The 11,212-nt window shown below is 40.4% G+C and overlaps 1 protein-coding gene across 1 annotated transcript; it reads left to right on the top strand.

The window, feature by feature from the left end:
- The first annotated feature begins 527 nt into the window (after positions 1-527).
- Positions 528-10,636, top strand: slc5a1 (solute carrier family 5 member 1). The gene is made up of 15 exons (XM_037117715.1): positions 528-727; positions 1,747-1,818; positions 2,213-2,317; positions 2,555-2,614; positions 3,315-3,419; positions 3,527-3,632; positions 4,877-4,957; positions 5,063-5,271; positions 5,778-5,913; positions 5,996-6,103; positions 6,196-6,346; positions 6,445-6,613; positions 8,670-8,885; positions 9,002-9,104; positions 9,212-10,636. Exons 1-15 carry the CDS (start codon positions 593-595, stop codon positions 9,424-9,426), a joined length of 1,971 nt encoding a protein of 656 aa, XP_036973610.1. The 5' UTR covers positions 528-592; the 3' UTR covers positions 9,427-10,636.
- Positions 10,637-11,212: the final 576 nt, after the last annotated feature.

Raw genomic sequence — 11,212 nt, 5'->3', positions numbered from 1 at the left:
GAGCGTCAGTATTCACACCACTGGCAAAGGACTAGCATGCTAACTTCAGTAGATATTCCTAAAACTGCCATTTAATCACATTCTGTTGTTGATTTTATAACATTTTTGAACATCTTCATCCAAACATCGTACCTATTGCCCCTTTAAACAGCTTAAACAAATTGTTGACTGGCTTAGCCCCTTTAAAGAGCTCTTTTTCCACCTCTGACACTAAAATAAATTGATTGGAAGTGAATTAAATTGACTTTCCGTAGTAGTGAAGGTGGAGCTTCCTTGTAGGTTGATCATTAACAACTTTATTTGCTAAACGCTTACTCATTTAAACATTTGCTAGTGAGCAACATATATTTTTTTCATATCCACAGTGTATCAGCAAAGTTTATTTGTTATCAACCACAGTATCTGAGTATCTGATCATGTATTAGATAAACACACTATCTCTGTCTTCCTCCTCCTCCCAGCCCCCCATGTTTTCCTAGACTACCTCTCTCTCACACGGGCACATAAACACACCTCCACCAATACGTGCATAAGTATCCGTGCAGGTGCTTCAGTCAGAGAGGAGAGGCTTTCAGAGACACTTCTCGGCAACATGTCTGGAGATTATTTTGGATTCTCCTTCATAAGGAGCGATGCAAGAAACACCACGAACGTTGTCCTCAACAATGCAGCAGATATCTCTGTGATTGTAATTTACTTTCTGGTGGTCCTCGGTGTGGGGATATGGGTGAGTTGTTCAGTCTTTCAGTTGACTTTTCAGTTAAACCCTTCTTCCCCCTGAATAGCAGTGGGAGCTCTGGTGTATTTTACTGTAATATGAGAAAAGAAAAGAAATTCTGCTTATATTGAACCAGGAAAGAATGTGAAAAGGACTTAAACGCTGATAAGAAGAATACAAATCTCAGTTTTGGCAACAATTGTCACAACATTTTATAGTGCCTTTACAACAGGACTTTGGAGTGAATCATTACACCAGGATATCACAGTATCTTACTCAACGGCATGTACACAATTGTTTTATAGAGAATTTTTACGATTCAAATCTCATATTACGGGCAGGGATGTGATTTTGCCGAACACGGCTGGGACCAATGACACATGATTGCTGAACCTGTTGACTAATTGTTAAGTCTGTATAATGACAAAATGAATTTGTGGAAAGTTTCGCAGAGGCCAAAGTGACGTCTTCAAATTGCTTCTTTTGTCCAACCAACAGTCCAAAACCCACCAACTTTTCACACTAAAGAACAGCAGCAGATTCTTATGTTTTAAAAGCCTGACACGGCAAATGTTTGACAATTTTTACCTGAAAAGTGGTAAAAAGCTTAATCTATTATTATAACAGTTGGCAATTTGTTTCATTTCAGTTGTTTGATTCACTGACTAATTGTTGCAGCTCTTCACTGAGTTGTATGCAGTCATTTTGTTGTTTTCTTGTCACTCTCACAGCAGTGCAATATAAAATGAAATGTAATCATTGAAGGGGCACTGTGTTGGTTTGAAGAAGAAATTCAGAATTCAAAAGAATTTCAATATATACAATGAGGTAACAGAACCAACCCAGAAATATGTATTTTGTCCATATTTAAATAAACAAGTTGTTCTTAGAGGGAAATAAGGTCCCCAGAACTCTGTTTGAAGCTCAAAAGTTGGCAGGATCTGCCACATATGAAGAAACTGTGTTGTCCTTTAAGGTCAGTTTTTTCAACCATGAAAGTTTGTTTATTTTTTTTTTTCTCATTGCAGGCTATGGTCCGCACCAACCGATCCACTGTCGGTGGCTTCTTCCTTGCCGGCAGGAGCATGGTGTGGTGGCCGGTGGGTGTCTCCTTGCCGACGATGAGACAGCTTTAATTAAAATGAAAGAAAACTCTCCCCATCTTGATCTTCCAATCTTACCGATAGGTGGAACATTATGGCAGCTGATAAGTTTTTATTGTTATGTGTTATGTGCTTATATAAAACATAATATGACGCAGCATGTGATAAAAGAAGCACCTTATCTAACCTTGGGTTTTATCAAAGTAATTAGGTGTGTAAATCCTTTATTAATCATCTGTTCTGAGACATAACAGAAAAAGCATTGTCGATTGCGTCTTCAGTGCAGTTGAATTGCCTTCCCCTTGATTTTTAGTATCACACACAGTCCTAAAAAGATATAAAATATAGCATAATTTATCATTATTTTCAAATATGACTATGAACCCCACAGATCGGTGCATCGCTCTTTGCCAGCAATATCGGCAGTGGCCACTTTGTGGGAATCGCTGGGACTGCTGCAGCTGAGGGAATCGCAATCGGTGGATTTGAATGGAATGTGAGTAACCGTGTCAGATATGCTGATTACACCATTATCACTTCTTACACACATGTATGTCTGACCTGTGACACAGAGATTGACACATAGATACAGGTGAGCTGATAAATCCATAGATTGGGAATGAACGGCACCAGGACAACGACAGAAGTTATTTTTATTAATATAGGAACATTTTGAGTAAATGGTGGCATTGATTAATCATTGCTCGTGTTCCTGTTTGTTTGTGTGTTTCAGGCTCTTATAGTGGTCGTCATCCTGGGATGGCTCTTTGTGCCGATCTACATCAAAGCTGGGGTAAACAGAACACACAGGCCACATGTTGGATATGTGAAACACAAGACATAGCCTGAATTTTTGTCTAAAACATAAAAAAAAAAACAGAGTAGGAAGAAAAAACCATGTCAAAGTTATGTCAAGGACAGCTATGTACTCTGATATCTCCTGAAGTTAGCATGCTATCCAGCTAGTTCCACCCTTCCCTGTCTCGTATTACAACTTTGTACCCATGGAGGTGATAATCTGCTTTTAAAGAGAGACATTTTTTTTAATAGATCCTCAAAAAAGTGGAAAATGTGTGTTATAATACGTGTTTGCCTGGGCTTTTATTTTGGAGCTGCCTTTAACTTCAGGCCATTTCCTACAAGTTACGCCTTTAAAGGGGCACTGTGTTGTTTTGGAGAAGAAATTCAAACTCAGAATTTTCACAAGCAATATTAATAATTAATGCAAACTCAGAAATATTCTTTTTTTTCATGACAGTATGTAAAACAGTATGAAAATGTGTTTTTAACGTTGGTTTGTTTATTCAGTCATGAAAATGAAGTTTGTTTATCTAGTTTGTCTAGGCAGAAAAAATCACTTAAGATCTTTCTCTTCTGATTAAAATGTCTTCACCAAAACTACATACATTTGAATATTCATTCAAAACATTTGAGGAGAAAGTAAGTGAAACAAACATGGATAAAAAAATATCATTTATTATTGATCTGTTTAGGTAGTCACCATGCCTGAGTACCTAAAGAAGAGGTTTGGAGGACAGCGTATCCGCATCTATCTCTCTGTGCTGTCCCTTTTCCTCTACGTTTTCACCAAGATCTCAGTAAGTCACAGCGACACCACATCTTAACCCTCAGTGACACCCAGTGACATCATCATCGTATGAGTATGGTGTGTTATTAAGTGCTCCCTTCTCTCCCCTCCACTCAGGCAGACATGTTCTCTGGCGCCATTTTTATCAACCAGGCTCTTGGCTTGAACATCTACCTGGCTGTTATCATGCTGCTGATGATCACTGCGTTGTACACCGTCACAGGTCCGTCCGCAGGATGCACTCGCTTCCTTTTTCACTGAAATTGCTGATCACTCTTTTAGCTAGAAGTCTTATCTTCTTTACGGTGTGAGTGGCACCATGGCTGGGGGTAAAGTCTTCTCAAGGCCATCTGTAGACACACACACACACACACACACACACACACACACACACACACACACACACACACACGCTCTCACCGCCTGGCTAGTTTATCTGTGGTGTGTTATTCTGGTTAATTACCCATGGACTGCGATAAGCAGGAAGTGGCCTTCTCCTGCTGTTTTGTTACAAAACATCCTCACCTGAACCTTACCTTTGCGAGATGAGTTGTGAAAGAGCACTTACACAACAAACTTAACACCAAGTATCTAACTTGGTTTGATGAATAGAATCATGTAAGTCAAATTTGTTTTTATTCTGTCCAGTAAGTCCAGTTATGTGCATTACAGGTGGACTAAACATGTATAGGTTGAAGGGCTGGGCAATATATTGATATAAGAACATATCATCTAGATTTTGGATTTTGTTGTATTAATGTCTTATCATTTCCTGGTTTTAAAGAAGACATATTATGCTGTTTGTTTTTTCCTTTCCCTCAGTGTGTTATATGTGTTCTTGTGCATGTAAAATGTATAAGGTCTTGAAGGTTAGAAAGGCCAAAGTCCACACCAACAGAAGCTCCTCTCTCTCACTAAAACACTGCACCTGAAACACCTCGTTGGCAGTCCCGCCTTTAATTCCGTGACTTTGTGACGTCACGCTATGTCACCATATCACACATTTGCATTACTTATGTGTAGCAGCTAGCTTGGCACATGAGAATTACTTTAACACAGCTGCTCTGTGGTTGTTAGCAGTGCTTGGTCAGGCATGTGTGAGCTGACCAATCAGAGAAGACTGGGTATTCAAGAGGGGGGGCCTTAAAGAGATAGGAGCTAAAACAGAGCGTTTCAGTCAGAGGGGGGAATACAGAGCTGCAGCACTGGACAGTATGAGGAACTGACATGTTTTATGAGCATTAAAGCATGTACACCTATTCTAGTGTTAACCCAAATTAAAATGATAAAACTGAAAATAACCATAACATGTCTCTTTAAAAGGCTGCATTTCAGTAGTGTCACGTCATTTCCTGAACTTAACCAGACTATTTGAGTTGTTTTAATACTTGCCTTTACCTCCTTAGTCATTAAATCCACATTAGTGATGATTACTGATCAAAAATCTGTGTTATGATTGTATCACAGGTGGACTGGCAGCGGTGATCTACACAGACACTTTACAGACTATCATCATGGTTGTTGGATCCTTCATCCTCATGGGCTTTGGTAATACAATATTTTCCTTCTTTATCCTTGTGCTCCTTTACCTTTTTTTAAAGCTGTGTCTTGTTTTTGATAAAATATTGCTGTAACTTGCAAATATCTCCTCAGCTTTCCACGAGGTGGGAGGCTATAACAACTTCCAGGATCTGTACATGCAAGCCATTCCTAACATCACAGGTAACATCGACGCGAAATGCTACGAGCCACGGCCAGACTCCTTCCATATTTTCAGGGATGCCATCACAGGAGACCTGCCGTGGCCCGGCCTCGTCTTTGGACTCACTATCCAGGCCACCTGGTACTGGTGTACTGATCAGGTCAGTTACTTTACGCTTTTACAAAAGACCGGCAACAGCCCATGGCCATCAAAACACACATACAGAATTGATTCTCACGCGTTTGCAAACACATTTACGCGCCTTTATCTCGCCTGTTTTTGCCAGAATCACTTAAGCAGTCTGAGGTGGCCTCACATGACACACTTTTAGTTCAACCATAATGCACTCCCAAGAAACGAGATAAGATTAACAGGCAGACTAAATCTGGATCTCAGTGAAGAATATGACAGTCATTCAAATGTTGACTTCCAGCACACACATGTACACATTATGGTCAGCCTCCCTGTTCAGCTGGAGTAACAGAATACTTATCAGCGAGCACATCCGATTGGTTTTTTGGCCTAAGTGTTGTATTTACTCTGCAAATATTTAAGACTAGACCACTTAAAACCGTTTTTCTCCATCCACTAATATCCCATTTACCGCTGACTTTATCGTGGCACTAACTCATCGTCTCTGATCTGTCACATGTTGTGTCTCTCTAGGTGATTGTCCAGCGCTGCCTCTCAGCCAAGAACCTATCTCACGTGAAGGCGGGCTGCATCCTGTGTGGCTACCTGAAGCTGCTGCCCATGTTCCTCATGGTTTTCCCTGGCATGATCAGCAGGATCCTCTATCCCAGTGAGTGAGTTATGGTGTTCTATAGCTCCTAGATGTTTTAATAGTTCTTTACAACCTGCTGATCCTATGGATTTTATTCCAGATGTGGTGGCATGTGTGGAGCCGGAAGAATGTCTAAAATACTGTGGGGCCAGTGTGGGCTGCACCAACATTGCGTATCCCAAACTGGTGGTGGATCTCATGCCAAATGGTGCGTGGCTGCAGACCTCTGTCCCTCTCCAAAAAGAAGGCTACTGGCAACTAACCCCTTTTTGATTAATGTATTTATTCTGTGTATTTCAGGTCTGCGAGGTCTCATGCTGTCTGTGATGCTGGCGTCACTGATGAGTTCACTCACCTCCATCTTCAACAGTGCCAGTACTCTCTTCACCATGGACATCTACACGAAGGTCCGCCGCTCAGCCAGTGAAAGGGAGCTCATGATTGCCGGCAGGTAAAACATTGTTAGGGTTCGGTTTGATTTCTGACCGTGAGAATTTGTACATGTCTCACTGCCACTGTCTCCACATGTGTGTGTTCGCCTGGGTACAGAGTGTTTATCGTGGCCCTGATCGGTGTGAGCATAGCATGGATCCCCGTGGTGCAGTCAGCCCAGAGTGGTCAGCTCTTTGACTATATCCAGTCCATCACCAGCTACCTCACACCGCCCATTGCAGCGGTCTTCATGCTCGCCATCTTCTGCAAACGTGTCAATGAGTCTGTGAGTTTCCAAATCAATCACTTGCTTATTTAAACATTTCAATTCTGAGTGCAATCTGCTTTTTGTTCCATATATGTATGTTTAAGACTCGACAGCCATTATGTGAGGTACTGCTAATATGGTCAAAATGACAATGCTAATATGCTGATGTGTTTACAACACTAACCATCTTAGTTTACCATGTTAGAATGCTGAAGTCTGTGTACTACCACAAAACACAACGGGCACAGTTGAGGTTGATGGGAACCAAACTGAGTCTCTTGTCATTAGTTGAAGATCCAGGGAAGCTCCAAACTGATGGCAATTCACCCTGAGTGGGGCATGAATGTCAATCTGATTGATTGCAAGTTTACCTTGTAAGGCAGCTGGATTTGTGAGATCACATAGCATTAGTTGATTAGAAGTGATGTATTTGTTTTATTGAAAGAACCAGAAGAAAAAACAGCACTGAGGGCTCTTTTTGATCGAAAACATGTTTTCGCCCCTCTTTGCATTTTCTTCTGTTGATCTGATCAATTGACAGAGCCCCACCCCCCAAACAGTTTAAAAGGAGGACATTTTAACAAACCATCTAGTGTGTTGAGTTATCCAGTAGTTCTTGAGATCATTCACTCAAAACCCAAATGCTTGATGAAAGAAGCAGTCATTCTGGATTAATGCTCTCAGTACCATGGATGTCTTAAGCAGATTTCATGGTAATCCATGCATGGTAATGGTTGTTGAGACATTTCAGTCTGGACCATCTGTAGCAAGGATGGAAGCGGTGATTCGACCCTTTGGTGTGGTCGATTCCCGTCCATGACGACATGTTAAGTAATTACTGCCCAAGGGTCTTTTCTTTTTACTGCTTAATGTCATCTTGTGTAAGTGTGACCATAAAGCAGTTGTGTAACATGGACATGACATGATGGTAAACACTGGCCCTGTGTTGATATGATTCTCTATTGTAAATGTTTACTGATGTTATGTGTGCCATCAGCTAACTGGAGTCAGTTAGCAGCAGATTTACAGTCACACTGAGACAAGTCAGTGCAGAGGTTTTTTATAACCTGGGCAAAATCACAACTCACTCATGCTGCTGCTAACACTCCTTCTGCCTCATTTCTCTTGCTCTCTTTCTTCCTTCTACTCTGGTTTCTTAGTAATCATAATTGCAGTGACTTGTCTTGCAATCTGCATTATGCATGTTTTATATCTTTGCTGCATGTTTCTGCTTGATGCAACCATATGCTCCCGTGACTAGTCCTGTAGCCTGACAGGATTACGTGACATTACATGGTCTTTGGATTTATTTAGACATTAAATACCACCTTCTTACTGTAGGTTAGTAAACCACAGATGCAGTCTCCATTATTATCCATTGTTGGGTTGGTCAGTTGGTTGGTTGAGTCACCACTTTGGTCCCAACATGGTCTCAACACTTTTTGAGGGACTGTCATGAAATAGTCATATATTTATGGTCCCCAGAAACAGAAGCCGACTAACTTTGTCGGCTTTTCATCTCGTGTCATTGCTATCTTGACATTTGTGTTCTGAGTGAATGATTATCGAATGGATTGTCATGATTTTGGTCATCCACTTTTCATCTAGCACCATCATGAGGTCATTTTACTTTGTCCAATTACGAGTTTAAATACCTGTCAAACTTATACTTCCATCAGCCTAAAATGAACTTTGTGTTTGGTGCTAATTTCAAATGTTAGCTTGGTATTACACCCAAACTTTGTCACGTTGTCGCAGAAACAGAACCCAAAGAACATCAAGGCAGGTGGATTAAAAACTAAAAGTGAGTTTTAGTGAAAGCTAATAATCCAAAGTACAAGATAAAACAGACAAAATACAAGTAACAAAAGATGGCAAGAAGGCTGGCAACAAAAACCCAAACCACCAATCAACTAAGACAGTGAACGGAGCTAATATTACACTTGAAAAATCAACATGTTAGTCATTGCCGACATTTACCCTAGCTGAAAGCACCACTCTACCTCTGTGTACACTATGGACTGTAGACTCTTTGTCTCATCTGACACATTTTCCTTCTCTCATATTTCCTCAGGGTGCGTTCTATGGACTCACGATCGGACTGGCTATCGGCCTGTCCAGGATGATCACCGAGTTTGCTTACGGGACGGGCAGCTGTGCTAGCCCCAGTAGCTGCCCCACCATCATATGTGGAGTGCACTACCTCTACTTCTCCATCATTCTGTTTGTCATCTCCTGTATCATCATCCTTGGAGTGTCTCTCATGACAAAACCCATCCCTGACAAGCACGTACGTGACTGCTGTGACACAGGGCTGGATAAATCATTAATTCAGCTAGAAGACACCGCAATAACCAACTTCATGAATAATTGGTTTTAACCCATGTGCTGTGTTGTTTTGTGCAGTTGTATCGACTTTGCTGGAGCCTGAGGAACTGCACTGAGGAGAGGGTAGACCTCGAACAGGATGACTGGACTGATAACCAAGATTCCAACATGGAGATAGATGGTAATCAACAGATATTCCGTACCAAACGTGTTTAAAAATACATATATGTGCTTTCTCAAGTGCACAAAGCCGATTTTCCTCATCACCTTTCGTCTTTTCCACCACAGAACCAGAGGAGGAACCAGGTTTGTGCAAGAAGGCAGTGATGTGCTTCTGCGGTCTAGAGCAGCAAAAAGCCGCCAAGATGACCCCAGAGGAGGAGGAGGAGCTTCAGAGGAAGCTCACAGACACCTCAGAGGTTCCTCTCTGGAGGAACGTTGTCAACGCCAACGCTATCATCCTGCTATGTGTGGCCGTTTTCTGTCATGGCTTCTTCGCTTGAAGAAAAACTCAAGTGCTCTCAGATTATCTATTTTTAAGCGACAGGATTTTTCTCTGAATATAATTTATGACCACATGAAGTGTTGCCCTGAAATACTCTGAAATAAGATAATGCACTTCTATATGGGGCGCTGAAGGTAAAACTCCTGACTGTTGACTGTGTACATACAAATACACATTACACATATAAAAGGTAAACATTAAATGTAAATATTACACATAAATCTAAACATTCAGTCTAAATCTGAATGTTAAATCTAAACTGATCGCAGAGTGTAAAGCTAAATATTTCGATTAGATAGATTTAATATTTAGGTTTAACATCTAACATTTAAACTTAGCTTCATCTTTACGATTTGGATTTTACGTTTAGATTTAGCATTTTAATTCAACATCTAACATTTTATTATACATAAACTTATTTTTTTAACAATTTCTCTCAAATGTAAGAAAAATAAGATAAATGTAGAAAAGACATCAGTTTAAAAACCACAGTCATTTATTTCTACATCAGCGCCACATACTTTTCTATACCAAATCATTATTACTATGCATACTGTACAGTTGTTTGGTTTCTGAACTCGTCCAGGACATTAAATGTATTTTTGTAAAGTATGTAACTATACAAAACCTGTAAAAAAAAAAAAAATTAAAAAAAAAACTAAAAAAAAACTTTAGATATGTAATTTTTAATTTTGGTAAACTGTCATTTTGTAGCTTGAAGTAAACCAGAAAACAATACTCTGAGATATTGACACTCTTTGTGTAATCCAATAAACTGCCCCCAGTGATGTCGCTCAGTTGCATTGTGGATAATGTGGGCACCATGTTTTTGAAAAGGAAGAAGAATGCCAGGAATATAAAAGGTGATAACTTCGGTTAATAAATGACTCTTAAAATCAAGTTAATATGGTGCATTAAGATTCATGCATGTATTTCCTGCTCATTGTTCTGACCCCCTGCAGTCCTCCAGTGTCAGCTTTGGGTTGTGCTTCCTTAAAAACGTCCTACTGTTGCCTTTGTGTTGTGTTGTTGTCTTGTCTTCACCTGCCAGGCTGCACTCACTCTGCCAGTCCTTAATAAAATGATTATATCATATCAAGGTAGTAAGCTATTTAATTCAAGCACTTATTCTTAGTCACACTGGTAAGTGAAATGTAAATGTTGATTTTCAGGATGCTGCACTAAATCATTAAAAAAAAAAAAAAAAAGAAATCACATGATAAATTAAAATGGCAGCAACTTACATGTTAACTTACAGAATAAATGTGCACTTCCTTCTGTATTCGCTAGCTCATTCCACCTGTCTTGTTCGTTGTGTATCACGTGCGCTCAAAGTCCACGAGTGCTGTCACCTCTCAGGTTTATGCACCTTTTACTCCATGTTGTTTTAGGTGTTAATGAATAAAAACATCTCGGGGAGGAAGGGCTGCAAATTCCACAGAGTTCGGTCTGATGCCTGTCTTTGCCTCCCTCTGGTGGTTTTCTTTTTTACTGTTTCACTAACAAGATCACACCAAGTTTTACTGTCTAAGTAGTTAATTTAAATATTGGGAAAATTTGGAAAGGATAGCAAAGAGGGGTCGGGGTGGTTGGATGAGGAAAAGGGGTCGAGGTTGGTGGATGAAGAGGGGGCTTTTAGAGGGGCTCCAGGTTTGCCAGGCCATCTAGAAACTAGGGGGGTGGTTGAGACTCAGAGTGGGGATATGTCTCGATGGGCACACAACCTAATATGCGTGGCTTCATCTTCCTCTTTTATTATTCATTCCCCGTGACGTCTGAGGGAA

Source organism: Acanthopagrus latus, chromosome 12 (assembly GCF_904848185.1).
Source record: "Acanthopagrus latus isolate v.2019 chromosome 12, fAcaLat1.1, whole genome shotgun sequence".
Classification (NCBI taxonomy): Eukaryota; Metazoa; Chordata; class Actinopteri; order Spariformes; family Sparidae; genus Acanthopagrus; species Acanthopagrus latus.
The sequence above is the reverse complement of the archived record's forward strand: the minus strand, read 5'-3'. Positions and strand labels throughout refer to the sequence as shown.

Coding starts and splice junctions, on each gene's coding strand:
- slc5a1 (XM_037117715.1), top strand. CDS start 593: ATGTCTGGAGATTATTTTGGATTCTCCTTCATAAGGAGCGATGCAAGA. Junction 2,318..2,554: donor TCGGTGGATTTGAATGGAAT/GTGAGTAACCGT, acceptor TGTGTGTTTCAG/GCTCTTATAGTGGTCGTCAT. Junction 9,105..9,211: donor TTCCAACATGGAGATAGATG/GTAATCAACAGA, acceptor TTTCCACCACAG/AACCAGAGGAGGAACCAGGT.